Below are 22,694 nucleotides of genomic sequence, written 5' to 3' on the forward strand. Positions count from 1 at the left end.
ATGTTAAATGTGTAAACTCAGTAAAAGTTAGTAGACTGTAAACAACAACACAGAATTGTGATTTAAGATTTTTTTTTATTTATTGTTTACCCCAGAATTAAAAATAAATAAATAAATAACAATAAATAGTTAAAATTTTGACATTTCATATCCTTTTTTCCCGTCCGTTCTGGAAACTTCTCCTTTCGGCCACCAGTGGTCGTAGTTTCGTCCTCTTCCTTCCCTCCGCTTAGCTTGCCCGCCTGTCTGACTGACTGCCCAACAAGAAATGTTGGCAAAACACCCCCTCCTCATCGTGTAGAAAAAAAATATGGCGGACAAGCGATAAAATCCACATCAGAAACAAATACACACGTTACAAAGCAAGGTAAACATCCTCGGATACGCCGAGCAACGTCTCCTTTTGTGCTCGGCTACAGCGCTGAGCCCAGATTACCGCTAGCTAACTTCGCCGCGCTGCTATGCTCCCGTTTTGCTAATGCTAATATTTATAGTCAGGTCAACGAGCTAGCGAGCCGCCTAGCATGCTAAGTTAGCATCATTTGCAGTGGGCATGTCTGTGTGTGTGTGTAGCCGCGCGTAGCATAGTGTGCTGGATGTGATGTCTGCACGGCTGCACTGGCTACATGCACGTTTGACTTCACTATTGTTTTTCTTAGTCCGGTTTATACCGTTACGGTTGCCCGTTAACCAGCGTAATCTCCCGAATAACACAATTAGCGCTGCTGTCACGTAAATGAATGCTAATGGAGCGGCGGAGAGAGAGAGAGAGAGAGAGAGCGGGGGAAAAGGTGGTCCCATGTGTTGGCTTTGTGGTTTGAATGGAGCTCAACGAATTTCGGCAATTGGAGCCGCGCTATTTTGTTTATAAATGGGGAGACATAGCGTCCCACGGAGATGTCAGACACGTGGTGCTAAGTGCTGAGTTTTCTACAGTCAACACAGTGAGTTAGCAACAGGAGGAGCGCGTACCTGCCGAGCAGCTCTAACGCCAGTCCCCCCCCTTGTCACTTTTCCCAGCCTAGAAAACAGGGAGGGGGTCGCTTTAATTTGGACGCCATCCCCCTTGGCGGAGGAAAAAGGCGCACTTCTATTGAAAGGGAACTCATCCGGAGAGGAGAAACGCAGCTAAACGGTTATGAAGTTTTAAGGTAAGCGTGTTTTTATTTATTTATTTATTTATTATTTTTTATGAAGAGCCTCCTCTGTACTTTGCAGCTACACTGTCTGTCATCGCTTACAAGTTTTAACGCAGGCTAGTTTATTACTCATAGCAAAGTGTCAACAGTATAGTCTGGGGTTGTTTTTCAGTCTCTGTGTTGTATCTATCCTCCACTATTTCTGCCTGGTTGGATTTATTATGTCAGATAAATGTGGCATACTGATATAAACACTGGTTTGAATCGCTTTGACCCAATGACCTGGATGTTGTGTCTGGTTGGTGATGTGTTTGAACCTGGATTTGGGTTTTTTAGGGATCGCTGAGCCTCTTCTCTAAACGCTTGTCTTCTGACTGATGGTGTAAAATTATTTAACCCTCCTATTAAATTGCTGGGATCAAATTGAACCCCAAGAGTAAATTTGAAGGTAATAGACGGGTTAAACAGTCTGAACACTAACTTTACTTAAATGAGCTTTTTTTCCCTTGTAATCAGGAATCAATGGTTAAATTACTCACTGAACAATTTGATTAAAGTGGTGTGGAATACCAGCAATAATAATAATTTGAGCTGAAAAACTACTTGAGATGTGTGCTGTTAGATACTGAGAAGCCCTTTTGATTTTGGCACTTGCATTTATATTTATCCACATATGCAGTCAGTACATTCAGGAACCTTCATACGTTTTGATCTTGAAATGAAACCTTTAAAAAAGTAAGTGAAGTCAATATGTGGAGTCTTTCTGGTGTGATCTTGGGTTTGAACTTGCCCTGTCGGCCTCCCATCGTGACCCTGAGCTTACCTCAGGGAAGTGGCTGCAAGAGATAACCAGCACAGACGTCTGGTTTCCATTTGAACTTAGGATTTATGTATGATGGCCTAATCACTGCGCTGAAATTTGTCTTTTTCTTTTATTAACACTACACTTCATATAGGACTTTTCTATTTCGACATATTACACCTATTGTACGTTTTGTTTTCTTATTGTTTATTTTTGCTTATTTATCAGTATTTATGGTGGTGGTAACTTTACTCTTTGTGCTGTAACAACCAGATTTCCCCTTGGGGATTAATAAAGTATTTCTATTCTATTCTATTGCAATGAGTAGTTCAAGTTTATAATAGCTCTTGTACTCTTTACTATCCTTTTGGTAACTTCCTAAACATAAGATTTGTCCTTTTTTCTGCCCATAAGTAGGCTTACATTTGGATGCAATCACACCATCTTGCAATGTCACTCATGCATCTTCCACACTAAACCTTTCAATAGATGCAATCAAAAGGGAGTGTTCTACGTGTCTTGTGTCTTTTTTAAACATATTTCCCCCAGATTAAATGTGAATTATATGGTGTTTTTTGGACAGTTGGGACATCCACAGGAATTTAATATTAAGCTCATAAATAATGTTTAAAAAATAAGAATGTTCCATGTCAGATCAGTGAGTTTTAAGGATGTGTGGACTTTTAAATGTACTGTTTGAATTCATACCAAGCGTTTTTAGATGCTTTGTATCAATTCTACGCCTTTCTCCAAACTTCAAAATGTTTTATGTTGGATGACTATTTTTTGATCATGACTAAACTGTAAATGTCATAATCAGGAGTCCCAGGGTTTAAGTGATTGGTTTACGCAACTGTGGCGTGACTGGTTTTTGTGTGTTTTCTTGTCTTCAGAGCGGAAGCCGCTGTTGTGTTGTTCGTTGGTCTGTATTGTTGGAGCATGAGGAAACCTGTGCCGCAGAAAGGTAAGCATCTCTCAGTATGATAACATTATTTACATTTGCAACACATACTCGCAAACGTTTGCAGGTACAGCTAGAAATGTGACGGACTTTAGTTTAAATTCATTCAACCCAATCCTTTTACTGTTTTTTTCTCCTCGAGCAGATTCACATATTATCTTGTAACAGTCCTGTAATCCTGGCCGCTGTTTGGAATAGTGATTGCGGCAGGTATTGCGAGGTATTGACTGATGAGAAAATTATCCGTTGTTGAGAGCTTATTCTGTCTTCCTTGGCTCTCGTAGCTATAGAGTGGAAAGATGCTCGAAGGATCAAGCATGCCCGGAGTGGACGGCCCTCCCGTGTGCCCTCACAGTATCAAGGTAAATAAGCCAGGACGGCTGGTGATATATGAAGTACTTCGTGTTCAAACAGAAGCTGTGATCAAGGATTTGCCCCCATGTTTTCTTTGATCAAGGAGACAAATGTTGATTTTTAGGCCTGTCTTATTGACTGTTCTTTGACAAAACAATGAAATAAATCACATATAGACAATTCAGCCTAATATGTATAGAGGCTTAAACATTTATCAAACCATATGCATCATAACAGTATTTTTCTAACTCCTCTTGTTCATACAGGGCACTTCAGTTGGGAGAAATACCTGAAAGAGACGGGAGCTGTTGCTGCACCTTCTTCATGTTTCAGACAGGTGAGCAGCTTAATGGTTCTTATCATTCTTACCCATCTTCATTTAAGCACAAAGTTCTTCCCCCGCTGCTGTTATTTTGCCGCCACTCTCTAACTAATAATTAATAATTGTCTATTCTAACCATCTAGAGCCTCACGCCTCCAGTTAATGAGTTCAAGGCGGGTATGAAGCTAGAGGCCCAGGACCCTCGTAACACCACGTCCACCTGCATCGCCACAGTGGTAGGCCTGACGGGCTCACGGCTCCGGCTGCGCTTGGATGGATCGGACAATAAGAACGACTTCTGGCGCCTGGTGGATTCGTCAGAAATCCAGCCGATTGGCAATTGCGAAAAGAACGGAGGGATGCTGCAGCCACCACTAGGTGAGTGCACCAACACAGGAACATAATGTTATTAAAAAACAGCAACATTGCTGTAGATTGTACACTGACTTCACAATACATTATCCTTTTTATTTAGAAGTTTTATTAAAATGTGTCCACTAGATGTCAGTGAGTGACGGTGTCATGTTGATCATCTGCAGCATAATGGTAATACATGAGTTTGTGTAACATCCTAGAAATCCACCTTTCAATCTGGCTATTCACACAGTTACCACAAAGTGTTGTTGACAATTTTAGGTCCAGCAAATGAATTACTCTTTTCACCAGAGATTCATTTGCTGATTATATTCATGATTCATTACATTCATTGATCAATGAAATATCAAAAGTTAGTGAAACACATGGTCCTCATGATTACGCTGAGTAAAGATGATAGCTTAAAAAGTCTTGTTTTGCTTTGCCAACAGCCTAAAACTCAAAAATATGCCTTTTGCATCCATGTAATTGCAGAGAAACAATTAATCATCCAAAAATGTGCAGAGTTATTGTTATCTGATTGAATATTTGATTTATTGTTTCTGCGCCCGTAGTTCTTTTTTTCCCCTCCGTGACTTTTCTAGGTCACCTTCACTGTTTTAGTTCTCGCATTTCAAACCTGGTGTAGTTATGACAACAATTTTCCCCTCATTCAGGTTTTCGTCTCAATGCGTCCTCCTGGCCAATGTTCCTTCTGAAAACACTAAATGGAGCTGAGATGGCTCCCTCTCGCATCTTTCACAAGGTAACTGTACAAGGCTCACAAGCTCAGTGTGCTCTGTCCTGGTCAGGGAGAAAACAGGCGTGTTTATTTAGTAGTTGTCAGTATTTATATTCCTTTACACATTTTGCAAGGAATATTTGGTCCATAAAGATGTCCAACTGTCCTGATATGTGATACAATAATAAACTGATCACTTAGCCAAAGTTCATGAGCATTTGTTTGACTTTTGCAGTGCTTCCTCAGTACAAATGAACGCACAGAACTTCAATGCCTGACCCCCTTCCTTCCGCTCCGTGTTTTCCAGCAGGAGCCTCCCGCCCCAGAGCAAAATTCCTTCCAGGTGGGCATGAAGCTCGAGGCGATCGACCGGAAAAACCCCCACTTTATCTGCCCAGCCACAGTAGGTGCACTGCGTGGTGTCGAGGTGCTGGTTACCTTTGATGGGTGGCGGGGAGCCTTTGATTACTACTGTCGCTACGACTCACGAGACATCTTCCCCGTTGGGTGGTGTGCCCTTACTGGAGACAACCTTCAGCCACCTGGCACCAAAGGTCTGGACCTCAACAGTAGGCAGAAAGTTTTGCATGGGCATGGTGTCGAGCAAAGTCTGACCCTCGATCGTATCTAATGCTGCAGATGATTTAGAGTTTATTTTCCCACATTTTGTTCTTTAGGTCTTAGTGATCCTGACTAGACTGTAGCACAGTGTGAGATTGACGACCTCATAAAACTCCAGTCATCTTTGACTGTAGCAGAGGTCCCATCATTGAGAATAAGCAGAACAAGTGTGTGGGTGTGTAGAGTCTGTTGTTACTGTTTATTGCTTATAAGGGTAGACGTACAGAATTAGAATTATTTATGTACATAAATTAACTCAAATCAATAAAATAATTTCATGCACAAAGAGTTGAATTAAAACCTCCATGACTAAGTCTGAACGAAAATCAAACTTTAGAACCTTCACTGAGGCTCTATTTATTTCTGTATTAGATTAAATTACAGTCTAACCGTGCTGCTTTCATTGGGTTCATCCACTGTATTCATCCTAATAGAAGCTGAAACCCACTTATAGTCTGATGCATAACAAGATACCTTTTTTTTTAAATTAATGGATGTGTTTTTTTAAATTCAACTGTGCATTTAAATTCAGGAACTTATTACAGAAAATCTACTTGTTCACCTCAGTAAGGAGCTGATTCCGTCAACATGTTCTGCTGGAGCTTTACTGTATTTATGTGGTACAGTCGTGACTCGATAATCCGACCCTTAACAATCTGAAAACTTTGCTATCTGACAGGTTTTTAAGGTAAAACGAATGGAACCCATAGAAAATAGCCTTAACATACCGACAGCCTTGGATTCTGACTCCGACATGATATTTTATGTCATAAATAAGGATAACAGCGTATTATCTGACTGAGCAATCCGACAGATTGGCTACGTTCAGACTGCAGGACTTAATGCTCAATTCAGATTTTTTTGTGAAATAAATTTTTTTGCGAGTTTGTTCACATTTCCAGTTAAATGTGACTTGTATGTGATCTGCTGTGTGAACTTCATGCGACCTGAAAGTGTCTCGCATGAGCAGAAGAGGACACGACGACGTCACACGCAGCGAGCGTGCTCAATGTTCACGGCAGTAAACACGGATGGTAACGGTGGAGCGTATCCGCCATTCCCCAGCTGCCGCCGCCACCGATGGTGGAAACAGAAGTGCGGCCGCTAACTAAACTGGCATGTGCGTTCTGGCCACTTCCATCGGAGCACACCTCCAGGATGGAAGTGGCTGGAATGTGCACAATCGCACCGATCAATGAGGCGTGAAATCCAGCCATGCGTAGTGTTCTAACAATACACTAGTTATTATAACAACTATACACAATAAATATTAACAACAAATGACCCTTCAAGCATCAAGCCCTCCTTGTATCTCGACCTCCAGCCTTGCTATCCAACATAAAAGAAGGTTTTATATTTAGTGTCGGATGATCGAGTCACCACTGTATTTGTGAAGCTATTTGATTCACTTGTGATGTTGTTGTTTGCAGTTCCTTATAGTTTGAAATCTCGCTCCAGATATTATGATCTTTTGAACAGTGTTTGCAAAATAGCAGTTAGAATCCACAAACATCTTCAGTCCAGTCACAAGGCATGTCTGTGGTTTCACTTTTTTTTTCTTGAAGACTGTGTTTACTGTGTATCTGGCAGATAACAGTTCATCATGATATATTGTTCCTTGTTTTTCCATTTAGCAAAACAATCAGTCTCTGACTTGTGTCTCACAGCTGTAGCGTTTTAGAATAAGTAGTAGCCATGTTAACTTCTTTTTCCCCCCAACAAGAACCAAGATTAAGAGCCAAAACTGGAGCCGGGAACAAGCGTAAGCAATTTGTTAAATAAGAAACATAAAAGGAAGAAGTTAACACAAGGATCAGTCACAAGGTCAACGCTCCTCATCTGTTGAATTCACAGCATCTGAACGAGTGGAAGGAAGGAGGGAAATGGGGAGGCAGGACATGTCTTTGTAGCCTGCTAGTGTTTTATCAAGGCCTGGCACTGGCCCAGTTGGCAGAGTCAGGCCGTGACGTGGTTGAAACGAGCCCGGGTGCCCCTCCACAGGCCTCTCGTTGGCACCCCGGCTACCAAAGTCTGGTTGGACACCTTCGAAAGAATTAGGTTGAGAGACGGGATAAAAAAAAAAAAAATGAAGAGAAAAGACAGACGTATGCCGTGAAAGGTGGATTGTTTACATTGTCGGCAGATGGTGGGAGGAGAGAAGAAGAGAAGGGAGGAAAAAGAAAGCAAGGAGGAGCAATACAGAGGAAGAGTGGGAGAGGAGGACAGGGCAGGGAGGAGAGAGGGTGAATCTGAGGACAGCTGTGCAGACAACCACACACTTTTTGACTTTCTTTTAAGCAAGAGGGTGAGTAAAATGAATGAGATTACGGACGTGCAGTCATAGAGTGATGCATTAAAAGCTCACGGGAAAGTTATGTTGCTGTAATATGAAGCTGGCTGTGGTGGATTCGTGAACTCAGTGAACTCCGTGCACTCAGGGGAGAGAGGGGGAGAAAAAAAAAAACAAGGGTTTGCTTGTTACGCGTTTGTTTGGCTGTATGTACAAGCGCTGCGATTGATTGTAACCTCAAGCTCCTTAAACCTTTAAACATATTATCTAAGATTCATCCAATCTGTTTAGGATCAATCATGTGTCTTGTTGTTTTTCTTTTTCTTAGCTTCCCTGTGACTCCTCCATGAAAAGTAGCAGTAGCCTACAGACTGAGCTTTGCATTGATTGGTGTGCCTGTGTGAAAGTGTGTTTAATAAATACAGCCCCACGGGCCAAGACTCTGCTAATGAATGTGGCCGCTCCTCTCGTAAATCTGTCTCGGGTGATCCAGGATGAATTCCAGTGTATTTTAGGTGTGCTGTGTTGTGAGTGAGTGAGTGTAGGATTGCAGGTGCATTTGAGGTGACATATCCGCACTATATTGCGTTTCTTTTTTTTTTTCTGTGCAGTTGTTTTTGCACGCACACATTCTTGAAGTTTTGCCAGCAGTGAGGGCTTATGGAAAGGTTTGCTCGGCTGTTCTAATGTATTTAATGTAGGCTGTCTCTCATAGTTTTTGGTTTATGCGGTTTCTGAAATACTTCTCATCCAGAAACGAGTGTCTCTTGATGCGTGTTCGGGAGATAAAAAGAGGAAGGTCCCCTCACACAGCTTTCAGCAGCCTGCTTCTTTATTTGGGTTTAATCCTCGGGCTTTTAAGGTGTTCCCACATTCCTTCTTTTTATTCAAGCCAGGAGGATTTCACAGATTGATCTTTAATTACCTCCACTCAAAACTCTGTTTTTTCTCCCTTCGCCTCTTTCTCGATAACTTTCAGACCTTGTTTTTCCCCCTGTTTCGTCTTCATGGATCACAGTTCATGCATGTAATGACTGATTGTTTGATTTTCACAATGCAGTGCTGTTGTATATTGCACTCACCACAATTTTCTGTAATACTTCATCTGGCTGTACAGAATAGTTTGGGTGTATTTGCTCAGGTTTTTTCAATATCTCTGAGATTGCCTCTAACACTCCGGTAAGATAGAAGTGGATGGATCAGTTACACATGAGCAACATCCCTGTTAATAATATCCTCAGACCTGGCTGTGAGCAGTTTTCACTGGTAATGCTCAAAAAAGTCCAAGAGATGTGGAGTTTTGTGCATTGTCCAGAGTAATTGGAACTACATCTGGAAATTCTTGTGGCTGTGGAATTTTTAAAATATAAATTCTCAGCGCTTAAGCACCACAAACAAAACCCCCCAGACCCGTGCATCAAAACTCACTAGTGCAATGATGTGCTGCTGCAAAACTATCTCAATTAACAGCTGCATCAATTATTTTCCCCTCCATGTAGGTAAATCATATAACTTTCCTATTTCTCCAGCAGTCTGAGTTCTGTGACCTCATCTGTATGCTGGAGGAAAAAAAAAAAAAAAAAGGCAACTGAACCTTTACAGTTCAGTGAAAGGTTTAAATTCACTAATTGAGCAGTCTGAAAACGGCAACCGGAGCAATACACATCTCGATGTAACCTATTGCCCTTTTTTTTCTCTCTACCTGTTCACTCCCTCACTGTGAAGCACACTCACGTAGTCTGCGAGACGTGTTGAGGTGTCCTCCGGCTGATAGCTGAACGAGGAGAAGGTTCAAGAGAGGAGCACTCTTTTTACTGCGGAAAATGTTTGACCTTCTCTGCTGCAGAGAGAAGTTTGGGTTTTATGTGCAGTCTGGAATTTGTTTTGCACCGAGCAAACTGAAGGAGTTATGATTTTATTTTTTAAATAATACCACAACTTATAAATGTGGTACATTACTTGTTGCTCCGCATTGACGAAATGTACTTCTAGCATAAGTAGGAGATGGTGATGTCTGATGTTCCACATTCAGTGAATGTTTAATGTCTGTGTATGACTCAACGTGCTTCTTCGCTTGGCTGCAAATGGAGTCATTTAAGGGCATTGCGGCCGATAGCACAAACGCTTCTTAAATATGTGTGCAGTCGAGTACGTGAGTCATTCTGCTGTGTGGGAACATCAAGTACATATTGGCAGGTGTGTGTTCAAGTCTATTCAGGATTCTCAGTGTACAAATATGTGTCCCTCCTGTCATTCACATGGCGTAAGTGCAGAAGATAGTCTGTATTTCAGATCTGATTTACGCTCTGGTGAAGAAACGTATACATAAATGGGCAACAAGGAGCTATTTCTTTTCATTGTTATGCAACAGCTTTTCACACAGCTACCCTTTCCTTGTGTGTCCGTCCGTCTTTTGCCCATTCAGTAGTGTTGCCTAAGAGCCTTGGGGCACTGACAGACGGAAGTGTGGAGAGCCCAGCCATGCACCCCACCCCGACGGTGGGCAGACCTCCAGGTCAGAGAGGACGTAAGCCAGGCCGCAGGAAAACCAAAGTGACAGGGCCCTGGAGTCAGAAAGGCCCAGTGTTGGCACCACAGAGCATCCAGTCAGGCAAAGAACTGGAGCCCATCAAGATCCCCAAGAAACGCGGACCCAAGCCCGGCAGTAAGGTAAGCTTGAAGTTGCTCAGATACACCATGTACAGACAATCACCTGCTTAAATTACCCAAATTACAAAAGCATGTTTTCTTATTTACATCTAATGGTGTCAAGCTATACGGATAGTTCCACAGTAAGTAACCTGTTATGTCATTAATCTCTTCACAGTAGTATTTTATTCAAAATAGTCCTCATACCTGACCTGAATGATGGGGTAACTTGTTCACTATCGTTATCGCTAGTGCAGCTGCTGCAAACAGCTGCTCAGCTGGAACAGATGCCCACAAATACTTTATCAGTCCAATAAATATGTCAGTATTTACTCCACCATACTCCACACTCAGAGCAGAGTGTTGCCGGCACACTTCTCAATTTAATCTCAATGATGTTGAAAGCATGTAATCAGAGTCCTGCTGCTCCTTAACATTAGCAGCATTAGCAGCATTAGCCGCTACAGCTGCTCTCTGCTGACACTCAGCTCCTGGCCTGTGTTAGCATTTTATAGGTTGGTGAAAGCCCCAGGTAGCTAGCAAAACCAGACAACCCGCAGACAGTTTTTTTTTTAGCTGCCATAGTTAGATACACTTATTGTTTGTGACCCTTGCAGCCAGTCAGCACACATGCCTGTCATTTTAACACATTAAACAGTAAAGGGCTCCACCCGATGGGGCAAACAGGCACTACAGCAAAGCTACAATGCCACTTAAACTATATGTCTTTAGTCTTATTGGTTAAGATGTTTTTAATTGGTTAATTTATTAGCAGCAATAAACCGATGAACAATTAATCATTAACACCTTTGTGAGCTAGTCCTTACGCAAAAGTAATCCCACGGTGGTAAAGTTTACAGTGTCGTAAAGATAGTGCAAGCACTTAAGGAATGTAGTACAAAAAATGAAAATACACCAAAATATACACAAGTACTAGTTCTAAAAATAAACGTTATTGCACATATCAGTGGTATTGCATGGATTTTTTGATGAATAGAAATACTGATGGAGTGTTAATATTAAACAGAAAAAAAACACACATGTATATCTTTAGTGGCCAGAACTGACATACTGGACATCTTCTTGGACCTGTTGGAACAGCTGAAGTTGTTTCACGATGGCAGCCTTGGTTACATGTAAATACATTATTTGTTTTCAGGTGCAGGAGCATAACCAGTGAAGAGGTAGTCCCAGTTTCATCTCTGTCTTCTTTTCTTTGTTTGCAGCTGGGCTGGGCAAAGAGAGCTGGCTGGCTGGAAGATGCCATGGCTGGACCCGGACGGCCAGTGACAGGCGCGGGGCGAACCAGAGGCAGACTGCCTGCCAACTGGACGCAGAGGATAGCTCTGCAGCAGGCCCAGACTCAGGCAGAACCTATCAAGATCCCAAAGAAAAGAGGTCCCAAGCCTGGCAGCAAGGTAGCCATCCAGAACATACATGAAATCTTTGCCATCATTAGACCATTATAGCTACTGGCTGCGATGGGAGGATTGAAAATGTGAATAACTGTTCAGTATAGTTCTTAGAACACATCATACGTCATTGAGTACTAACTGGTCCAGTGCTCATCTGCTTAACCGCACAAGTTGTTTTGTCAGAAACTAACCTGGGAGTTATTTCTCTGTTTTGCCATAGCCCACTCTCATCTCTGTTTCCATTACTTTCCTGATCATTCAAACCTTGCCAGCACCTGAATGAGCTTGGCAACTAATGCATTTGAAATAACTATCAAATTGAAAGAAAGACTTTTCTCTCTTTATTTTAGTTGTCTAGGGGTAAGATTTATGAGTATCATCGTGTTTTTTTGTTTTTTCAATTAAGACAGATAGAGCTCCTTTCCATTTCAAAGGCACAAACAGTTACCAAAACACAACACATGTAGACAACAACCTGTTTGTGTTCCTACAACAAGTGGCTGTACTCATCAAGTCCCAATAGTGTCCTGAGAGTAGACTTGGGAAAATTACTGGCATTCATATCTCCTCCTTTTGATCTTGTGATATCATGTCTACTTAATTTGGTTTTATTTATTTGAAATTATGACAAAAATAACTGAAACCTAAGAGTCACCTTCATTGTTATCTTGTAAACATGTTCAATGTACTGATGGGAATGAACCAGTAAAGAGACAAATGCTGGAAAATCTTAATGTGTGTGTTTGTATACAGAGAAAACCACGAGTGGTACCTAATCCAGTCCCCACGTCTCCCACCAGCAGCACTCCAGAGCCTGACACCAGCACTGTACCACTGGACAATGCCACCATCCCCAACTCTGCACTGCAGGCTCCCACAGGTACACAACATCCGCATCGTGTTTGCAAAAGAATCTGACGTTTCCCTGCAAAGTTCTAAAGCTTGGTTTCACTTGACATTGTTGGAACAAAAACAATACCTGTGTGTCTACTGAGTGGTCTCTGTGATGCAGAGAAACTTGGCAAGTGAGAAAGATTTTTTCCCCTGAACATGAATTCATGGAAACAAGATTTAAATTGAAGTAATGGTTTTAATGGATTACATAAGTCATGCAACCTCCTCAGCGTGTTTTTTCTGTCCTGTAGTTTGCGTGTACCTAAACAAGTATGGCAAAGTGGGACCCCATTTGGACCAGCGGCGTATCCAGCAGCTCCCGGACCACTTCGGTCCAGGCCGAGCCTCTTCAGTGCTTCAACAGTGTGTCCAGGCTTGCGTGGACTCTGCCCGCAACCAGGGCACAGTCTTCTCCTGCCTCAAGTCTGGACAAGGAGGTGAAGTCATTTCAGGTGTGTACCAGTTTTTGAGTGAATTCTTCTCTCTATCCGTCTCCTTCTCTTTGCTTTACTTTTTTATTGTGGGCAATGTTCCGTTGTCCATGAGACCGGAGCAAACCAACAAATACCAAACCACAAGAATATTTTATTTAGATTGTTTAGGATAAAATAAAAACATATTTAGTCGATGATGATCTTGTCGAGCTAAATGTAAATCCTGTGTATGTATTGCTACATAGACAGTGAGGTTCAGAAGTGATTTTTGTAAAGCCTATTTAGTACCATGTTGCTTTTATTATTATCTGAAAACAAAAAGAGTAGACACTTGATTCAGAAGTATCTGATTTATCGCCCTTTGCCTGTGTGTGTCTTTTTCAGCCTTTTTTGACCAGCAGCAGCACACCCTCACTCTGCCTACGGTCAGCAGCGTCACCTACGTCCTCCGCTTCCTAGAAAAACTTTGCCACAACCTTCACTGCGATCCTCTGTTTGGCAACCAGCCTGTGGCCAGAGGAGGCCTACATTACGACAGTCATACGTACACTACAGGTCAGAGCCTACATTCCCGCTTAAGTCAGCTTTCCACTGCAGGAACCCGGGGCAGGCACAAGGTGGCACAAACGTTTACAGGAACAGCCTCGTAATTGGCCCTTTCAGCCTTTCTTTTTTCATTAAGAGAAGGTTTTACATTTAGTGTCGGATTATCGAGTCACGACTGTGTTTTACATCGTTGATAGTGATGTTGGGGAGGAGAAGACGGCTACGTGAAGAGGACATTGACAGGAATGAAAAAGTGGCACTTAAGATTAACCAATTCACAGTGTGTTCTTTGAGTTAGACAGACAGACTGACTTTTATTATCAGTCACAAATGGTGACAGAAATTCTCCTTAAACCAATCAGTATCGAGTCCCACACAGCAGTTTTTTATCCTCAGAAAAAAGAAGCTGAAAAGAGGTTCAACAGGAACAGAACTTGTATTTGGAACGCACACAAAGGCTTAAAATGGCCCCCGAGTTCCTGCAGTCAAAAAAAATGCCTTTTAATAATATTATTGAAGCTCTAATATTGCATCTGAAAAAACATGATAGGATTTTGTCATTATTATTCTAAAAGAAAATCTAATAAGTACATATTTGGTGGTTAACTATCAACTGAAGCTGTGACAACATTTTCCAGATAGCTGTTAGATTGCTTGTGTGCATTTTAGTTGAATTTGGGCATTAAGACCAACAACAGTTTGAATGAAACCTTGTGAATACTCTGCTGGTGCAACATGCTTTCCCCGAGTATCTGTACAGTATGTTCACACTGTTGTTCACTGATTGACATGCAGGCGTTCAACATGTTTGTTAGACATCCACATACAGTCTCGTCCTCTCATTCGTGACTTTATCACATACAGCTTTTTCCATTTTGTGCGTCACGTGACACGATCGCCTCCAGCTGTATCAACTGTTGTTCCTTCCTCCATATGTGCTGGTTTTAGAAAGGAGAAGCTTTGGAGACAGCCTGACGACGGGCCCAGGCCGAAGCACAAAGCGCTTCCTTCAAGACTTCAACAGTCCCCTGTCTCAGAAACTGGCAAAAATCCCTCGGCACTCCAATGATGGTATCCGACTCATTTCCATATTTTTCCCCGTTTCTGTTGTCAGACAAATATAAACTAGGGAGTGAAATGCGGCTCATTAAGACTATATGTCAACCAGCGATCACTTCCAAGCTGCATCTCTGCACTAATAACATTTTTTAGAACCGCAACATTGTCTGACAAACATCATACATGCATACATTTGGTGCCCCTGACAACACCCTGAGTGATCAGTTTTAATGATTGAGCAGTAAGGATTTATTTCTTCTTTGCACCCTCACATTTAGGCTGACGCGTGACAGAGGCTCAGCTATTGCAGTACACATTATGTACATTGCAACACTCATGTATATGTGCATTCTGCCCTTTGGATTCCTTTGGATTTTTTATTTATCGGTTTAAAAAAAATGACTGGAATTCTGCATAAATCAAGATCAATCCACTGATTAAACAAGACTTCCATTCACATGTGTGGTATTTATTTATATAATCAGCGCCGCTCAATGCCGCCGCCGCATCACATTTTATTCAAACATTTAATTCTAATAATTGACTTCTCCGACGTCTCCGCTAACGCGTTATGTAATCATTTAAGAGGAAGTAGTTAAACAGAGGAGCTCTTGGCTCAGCAGCGAGTGGTATTAAGTTCGGGGGCAGGAAGTTAATCATTTAATCACCTTTCAATTTCCTTAGATTTTAATTAAGTTAATGGAATATTTGAGGAGATTTATATAAAAGGGTAATATCCCCCTTAAAAGGCCTTCCAATTTTACAGAAGGCCATAACACACACTTAATTCACTGTGGGATGTCTCTGAGGGTTAGAGGCAGATCGCTGTGAAATACATCAAGAGCATAAGTCAGTCAGTGGTGCTGCTTTTTTACATTCAGCATTTTGCTAATTTTGTTTTTACTGTTTGGCTTTTGACTGATGGCTCCATTTTTAATTTTTAAGTGACTTTGTGATTATTTTATCTCACTGTGAAGTGTTCTGCTTTGTCCCCAGGTGAGTCCTTCATTGAGAACAGTGTTGCTGCACCAGAACACTTGAAGAAGAGCCCTCTCTCTCCAAACGCTATGGGACTGAGGTCTCCTTCCAAACTGCTGCATCATAACAACTCTACAGGTAGAAAGAGTCACTGAGACTAGACACAACGTACCTGGCTAACGTTTGCACATTTCAGTACTTCAGTGGAGCAGTTGTAATGCTCCAAATGGACGATCACATTAAAAATAATGCAGTGCATTTCAAAAATGCAAGGAGCTGTGCTGTTGTAGGTGTGTTGCTTCTGATAGTACTGAGATAATGACATTTCATCCAGTGAGTCTGGTTTATATAACAGAATCTGTTATTTAAACAGATACCAAAGTGCTGCACATCAGTTTGTATTACTTATTAATTTATTGCTCTGTAAAGTGATTTAAGTGGCAATCATCTTGTATTTTCTTGGGTTGTAAGACGGAGAAGATCACAATGTAAACAGCAGAAATACTGCATGGAGTTTATGTTACAAAGTAATCTGACCATAAAGTGTGCTTACATTTACACTTACACTCAACCACGTCCTCAGAGACTTCAGATACCAGAACAAGTGACGCCTCCATGTTTCCTGTAGATGTTAGTGTTTCCATTCGTTTGCCTTTACTGGCAGAGTCCCTGTTGGTCCCAGAGGGTTCTGTGATCGCTACTGCTGCTGGCCGATGGAGGTCGGTGGAGGTTCTGATTCTGACCCGGGCTAAAAGGCATTTGAAGTGTGGTGATGCTTTTCCTAGCAGGCTGGGAAATAACTGTCAATGTTAGTTTACGCTCGACGATGTTTCAACCAAACAGGATTCTGCTTTGAGCTGTTTGTCTGATTAGGAACCAGAATCCACTGAATCAGTTCTGCGACTGTCAAGAACCAGCCAATCCAGTTGGTTATTATTGGGTCGTTGTAGCACATTATATAACTTTTGATAACAACCCTGCATTTTTGTGCCCCTGTGGTGTCACCATTCCCTCCCCTTTACCCCAGAATACCTATTCACATACACAAGGTGGTAACGTTTGATATGGTTTCTGTTTATAGTTAATGTAACACAAAAGTTGTATTTTTACAAAACGGATTCCATTTAAATGCTACATATCATATATATTTTCAGCAACCTGCCAGATTGCTGTGATTTCATATGGTGGCTAAAGGGACGACCATATGTGAACAGTTCTATTTACACGACATTCAGTGTTAGTGCGCAGGGATGTTTGTTTACATGAAACATCTGTGCAGTTAGAGATACATTTATTCCAGGTATGTAATCAAATGTTAATCTTGGGTTTTTGGTTCCTGAAATTAAATGATATTGTGATATTGATGTTAGCGTACTTACTCTGCTCATAGAAAGCTCTGCTGCATATCAAGCTCTCGCTACACTAATAGCCAGCCACTGCAGAGCGATTCAGATGTTTTGGCTTCACTTTTGGTGAGTCCATCATTCTGCTGGGTTCACACCTTGCACCAGCAGCAGCAGCAGCCTGTGCAGAAGTTTCGTGGTTGCAGCGTAGACCAGTGATAAACGGTAGACAAAACCAAACTCAAATGTCTGGAGCAAAAGGCGATGAGCTAGTCCCTACAAAATAGATCATCATCATCTGTTGTTTTGAAGTATTTTGGAATTAGGGAAAATTATGTTCAGCAGGAACAACTCATAAGAGTGCGTTAGACTTCTACTGGTGCTGCCAAGCAACAAAAATAACTCGTTGAACCACCTGAAAGAACTCAAACTGCAGTACGATGAGCGCTTGAAGGCCAAGAAGAATTAGGCTGCTAACATGACCTCAGTGAGTCCCTCTCATAACAGCCGACAAACACAAACTAAACTCCATTGGTTTAGCTTTGGGTATTTATATATTGCTTCTGCAAGATAGAAAGAGGATGAGTCTGATTTTGATGCAAAGATTTGTACATTAGCAGGAATAGTGGAGAACATGAAAGTGAAAGCAGTGCTCTATTAAATGTAGCGTGCAATAAAAAGATTTTGTCCCCATGTTAAATGAATAATGAAGATAAATAATTGAGAGCTTAGTATTGATCAGGATTTTCATTGTGGCCATAATTGTGCATTTTTGTCAAATAGGATAAATCAGGTTGTAATGTGTTATCCTGTTTGCACTGACTGACAGGTGTCCTCTCACAGGCTAGAGATTGGCTATATGAGGTGTGTCACAAAAGTTTGAGGACTGGTGTCACAAAAGATATATTTCAAATCCCAACTACAAGTTTTCCCCCTGGAGTCTAACTCACTTCCCCAGCCTTCTCCGCCACGCCACCATGCACTCCTGGAAGGATTCTTCCAGGATCCTCCACAGCTCCATCATCACAGACATCTTGATGTCGTCCACGTCTTCTAAACGGGTCCCCTTGATGACCCCCTTGAGCTTGGGGAAGAGAAAAAAATCCCACAGAGCCAGGTGGGGTGAGTTGGGAGGTTGCTCCAGCACGGTGATGTTCTCCTCAGCCGGGAAATGTCGGATGCTCAGGGCATTGTGAGCAGGCGTGTTGTCATGGTGAAGCAGCCACGACTTGTCCTGTCACAACTCTCACCTCTTCTGAACAAAGCAAACGCTGCAGGATCTCTTTGTAGACGTGCTGGTTGATCGTCTGAAGGGGACAACTCCTAGTTTGGGTTTGAAGTGTATCTTTTGTGACACCAGTCCTGGAACTTTTCTGACTCCCCTCGTACACTAGAACACCTTCACCTGCTGTACTTCGATCAACATGTCGTGTTTTTCTAAATGGTGTTGACATGTTTGGTCGGTTACTGGATCCTTAGATATTTATAACAGCAAAGGCATATGAAAAACCCAATGGATGACCTGAGTCTGTGCTTTTTGCTCTCCCAGGTAGTTTCCGGGAAAGCCCCCGACCCAGCGGTCAGGATCCCAACCTGTGGACAGTAGAGGAAGTCATGCAGTATATCAGAGACATTGACCCGGTGCTGGCTCCACATGCTGACCTTTTCAGAAAACACGTATGTATTCAATCATATTAGTGAATGTAACTAAAAGAACTACATTTTTCTGAAATTGAATTTTTAGATGTATGTTGTAGATACACAAAATTTCTGTTTAGTACATTTGTGCAACTTAACCTGTTTGGAAATCTTCCCTCCCTCCCTCGCTCTGCTACAGGAGATTGACGGTAAAGCACTGCTGTTGCTGCGGAGCGACATGATGATGAAATACATGGGCTTGAAGCTGGGCCCCGCCCTTAAACTCACCTTTCATATCGACAAGCTAAAACGGGCTTGAGGAGTTTAGCCAACCAGCTGCAGCCTTCCAAAGGACTTAACTCCAGCCCCACCTCCCCCTTCTAGGTTCAGTATATCATGCACTTCACAACGGACATATACTGACCACTTACATGTAGCAACTTCCACCAGACCGTAATATTGGGTATACATACTCCTGTCCTGACCTCATCGAATGAGGAAGGCTTATTTTGTGTAGCACAATCCAGCCCTAAGGCAGCATGGGATACGTAGGATCACCCACTTGTCCGTCATCTGTTTTGCATTTCAGTATAACTTGAAGAATCATACGTGGCCATTTTAACTGTAATAGGCTTTTTTGGCCTGCTTTTATTGTGTAACATTTAATCTGTACATTTCATATTTTTTACTTCATGAATATATGGACTTGTATTTTTGCCATTTTCAACGCGTTGTGTTGGGATATGCTGACAGAAAGAAAACCCTTGAGAAATGAAAAAAAGAAAAAAAAAGCACTACATTCATCCCAATAGTTGGGAAGTCTTTTGATTAGTCTCTGTTTGAGGCACGATTTTGCAACTACACTAATAATTATCGTTAGAAAAAAAAAAAAAAACGTGTTTTATGAAAGGAAAAAAAAACTTTATTCTGAAAATACTGCCATGAGGAGATCTGTTTTTGTTTTCTCTTATTCTGGATGTTGTTTACAATGCCTTGTCTTGTCTTTGTTATTTGTACTTTTTTAATTTTTTATACTATATTATTAGAATTCCTACATGGAGAGCCCTATCATACTAAACATTGTTCAATAAATATATAATAATTCAGCTTTTTTTGTTTTTTCTGTATTTATTGTTCTGCAGTATCGGCGCAGCGTCTTCTTTACACTTTGCTGTGTTCACAGTCTGTTGTTACACCAATTTGTTTTGTTCACGTATTTAAATTAAAATATTTTCTCCTTTTTACTTGCTTGACCTTTTCACAAAGACTTAAGATTAAATGTCACATGCAAATGTAGGTTTGATGAGTCTGGCACTCTGAGGCTGTAAAAAGAATATATTTTACCAGGTAACGAAGCTGGGAACTTTGAAATGCTATACATGTCAATGTATTACATGTTTATTAATTCATTATTTTTTTCATTTTGAGAAACACATTTGTTTCCAGAGGCTGCAACGTGGCTCGGTGGTTAGCAGCTAGAAGATCCTGGTTTGTGTCAAGGTTAGGATACCTGGGATCTTTCTGCGTGGAGGTTCTCCCTGGGTTCTCCGACTTCCTCCCACAGTCCAAAAACATGTTGAGGTTAATTGGTGATTCTAAATTGTCCGTAGGTGTGAATGTGAGTGTGCTTGGTTGTCTGTCTCTAAGTGTAGCCCTGTGATAGACTGGCGACCTGTCCAGGGTGTTCTAAGTCAGCTGGGATCGACTCCAGCCCCCTGTGACCCTAGTGAGGATTAAGCGGTGTATAGATGATGGATGGATGGATGGATGGACATTTGTTTCCATGTACTTAGGCTTCTTCCATGAACCAGAATTCACCAACAGAGGGCAGCACAAACCTTTTTTAGTCGCCTCTCCTTGCTACAGTGTTTCTCCTTGGGACTCATTGACATGCACTACCAAGGGTGGCCATATCTCCATCTGGTAAACTCAGCATGATCATCTCAGTGATATTTTTATGCTATGTAAAGACTTCATATGGCTGTCTCTGTTGTCACTGTTTCTACTCTACTGCTGTGTAGATATTCCATGAATTCTCAACTATCTATCTCCCTCGTTTGATCCTTTTTGAAACAATGCTTCCAGATCAGGGTGATAAACACCACAAGGAAGGTTAGCTTTTTTGATATTTATTGAACAAATATGTTAATAGATAAAATATTCTTCTATTTCCTCCTTTAGCATAAGTGATTTCTTGGAGGTGTTTTGCAGACAGGTCCAGTCTGACATGGGCTTGCTAAAATGTTTTGCCCACTCCTCAGTGTCAAGATGTTTTGTAGGTTTTCTTGTACCTGTTTCAAATAATATAATTTGTCTATTCCCTTTGTTTCTACTCTCTGAGCCATTCCTTACTGGATTTGCTGGAGCGCTTAGGATCATTATCCCGTTGAATGTTCCACTTCTATTTCAACTTTTTTTGACAGATGGCTTCACGTTATCTTCAAGCACTCTTTGATATGATGCAGAATTCAATGACTGCAGGCTGCCTCGTCCCTGAGGCTGTGCGGAAACCCCAAACCATAACAGCCATAACAGTCTGCTCTTGGGCTGAATTTGGTGTCAGTCTTTTGAAATTTACGCCATGTTTAGATGCTTTTCTTACAGTGGAATGAGTTATTACGAATAATTTCATTCACATTCAACAGTTAGTTTTTCTAAAGGACCATAGAAAGTTCTTTAGATCTTTGCATCACATATTTCAAAAGCAAACACAACTCCAGACCCTAGATGTCAGTTTTAGTCAAGACAAGTCCCACATGTCACTCGTATAGTCATTAGCTTGTCATTTGATTACATTTTATGGATTTCAATGTGTGAGAAATGACTGAAAAACGTCAGTCTTATGCGCCGCTTGTTTATGCATCACCTTCTATCCGGAGGCACTTTTCTAAAGAGGATCAAGTGTTTGCTTGTTCAAAAATGTTTGGGATTTACAAGAGCACAACTTTCAAGAGACGTCACACCAAGCAAAGCACATTTTTGGTTGAAGGGGACTTTAAAAACTCTCGTATGATAATGCTGACCTACGGTCTGTCTGTTTATGGTAAATATTACTGTCATTGTTCCCTGACTGGATTATTAGGCACGTGGGCACAACGTTTCTTCTACAGAAGCAGCTCAGCACAACACAGTCGAGTCTAACCACATCCTCCCTGTGAAAACAGGAAAGCGTGTCACATCGGGTTGAAAACAGTGACCAAACCCACTACAGTAATTGAAATGGATGAGTATGAATGCGTTTCTGTGTGTGTATGCGAGCATATGACACGCACAATCTGTGCTGTGTTTGTGTGTTATGCTCGGGCACATGTGACAAGCTCAGAGCTCGTGGCTGATGCCTGCGCTTGTTGATGTGTAATAGTAGCCCATGTGTTGTGCATGAAGCCAGGGCTATTTATAGAAATAACAGCTCCTTGTGTTGCATGTTGTGTTTGTCAAGTCAGTTTTTTTAGTTGCTAACTAACACCACAGTGGGATTTTTCATAATCACGTACCATTCTTACTTTGCTCATAGGGCAGCAGGCAGAAGTCTTGAGGTGTCTTGAATTTCCGCTGGCTGGGTCTTTGTTATGACATACAGTGGTATCTGGGAAAATTCTCATCTTGATATTTACCAGTAAAGCTGAGCAGAGCTCCTCAGTCCTCTGCTGTCAAAGCCCCAACAGTCACACACCATGTGAAGCAGAGAGACAGTTTCAGTATGTATGAAAGGAAGTTTTGTGGGCTTGCAGATCAGTCATGATTGTGAGAAGAAAAAAAAAAGACTTTCTTAAGTCTTTGCTTTCGGTGTCACGTTATGGCATAGAAATGACATGTTTTCTACACACCAATGTTGCACTCGCTGTGGGCACAGCTGGAGAGAGACAGAAATAAGGTGCTCGATCCACCAACTTCTCTCCATTTGATACCAGATTTCCCAGCATGCCTTTGGGCTGTCAGTTGAGGTGGTTTTGGTGAGGGTCCTGGTGTGCCTTCACAGCCCCCATGATCTCAGATAGAAAAGAATTTACTTTGTTCGGTTGATTTTGCATTATGCTTTGAGATTATGCAAACTCCTGGTTCATAATGCTTTTTCTACACTTCACTTATTCTGGTAATCAGCCTGAGCTAACGGTCACTGTTTAAGACTTGTTGTTTTTCTCAGATGTTGAGT

The 22,694-nt window shown here is 41.6% G+C and overlaps 1 protein-coding gene across 2 annotated transcripts; it reads left to right on the forward strand.

The window, feature by feature from the left end:
- Positions 1-294: 294 nt before the first annotated feature.
- On the forward strand, positions 295-19,781 carry LOC103354125 (Scm polycomb group protein homolog 1). 2 transcript variants are annotated; one of them, XM_008277398.1, is made up of 17 exons: positions 295-367; positions 1,021-1,151; positions 2,835-2,905; positions 3,187-3,264; positions 3,523-3,593; positions 3,722-3,956; positions 4,610-4,698; positions 4,982-5,228; positions 10,011-10,255; positions 11,461-11,652; positions 12,403-12,529; positions 12,795-12,995; positions 13,362-13,532; positions 14,472-14,594; positions 15,579-15,698; positions 18,453-18,580; positions 18,741-19,781. In XM_008277398.1, the coding sequence occupies exons 3-17, from the start codon at positions 2,881-2,883 to the stop codon at positions 18,858-18,860; spliced, it is 2,172 nt and encodes a 723-aa protein (XP_008275620.1). In that variant the 5' UTR covers positions 295-367; positions 1,021-1,151; positions 2,835-2,880; the 3' UTR covers positions 18,861-19,781. The 2 variants fall into 2 exon arrangements, with proteins under 2 accessions (XP_008275620.1, XP_008275621.1); XM_008277399.1 differs by having other exon boundaries at positions 4,985-5,228.
- Positions 19,782-22,694: the final 2,913 nt, after the last annotated feature.

The sequence above is a fragment of the Stegastes partitus genome, unplaced genomic scaffold (genome assembly GCF_000690725.1).
Source record: "Stegastes partitus isolate 25-593 unplaced genomic scaffold, Stegastes_partitus-1.0.2 Scaffold97, whole genome shotgun sequence".
In the NCBI taxonomy this organism is placed as follows: domain Eukaryota; kingdom Metazoa; phylum Chordata; class Actinopteri; family Pomacentridae; genus Stegastes; species Stegastes partitus.

What these genes read in the sequence shown, in the direction of transcription:
- LOC103354125 (XM_008277398.1), top strand. Translation starts at nt 2,881, where the DNA reads ATGAGGAAACCTGTGCCGCAGAAAG. An exon ending in GATGCTGCAGCCACCACTAG is followed by an intron (nt 3,957 to 4,609) that starts GTGAGTGCACCA and finishes CCCCTCATTCAG; the next exon opens with GTTTTCGTCTCAATGCGTCC. An exon ending in TGCACTGCAGGCTCCCACAG is followed by an intron (nt 12,530 to 12,794) that starts GTACACAACATC and finishes TCTGTCCTGTAG; the next exon opens with TTTGCGTGTACCTAAACAAG.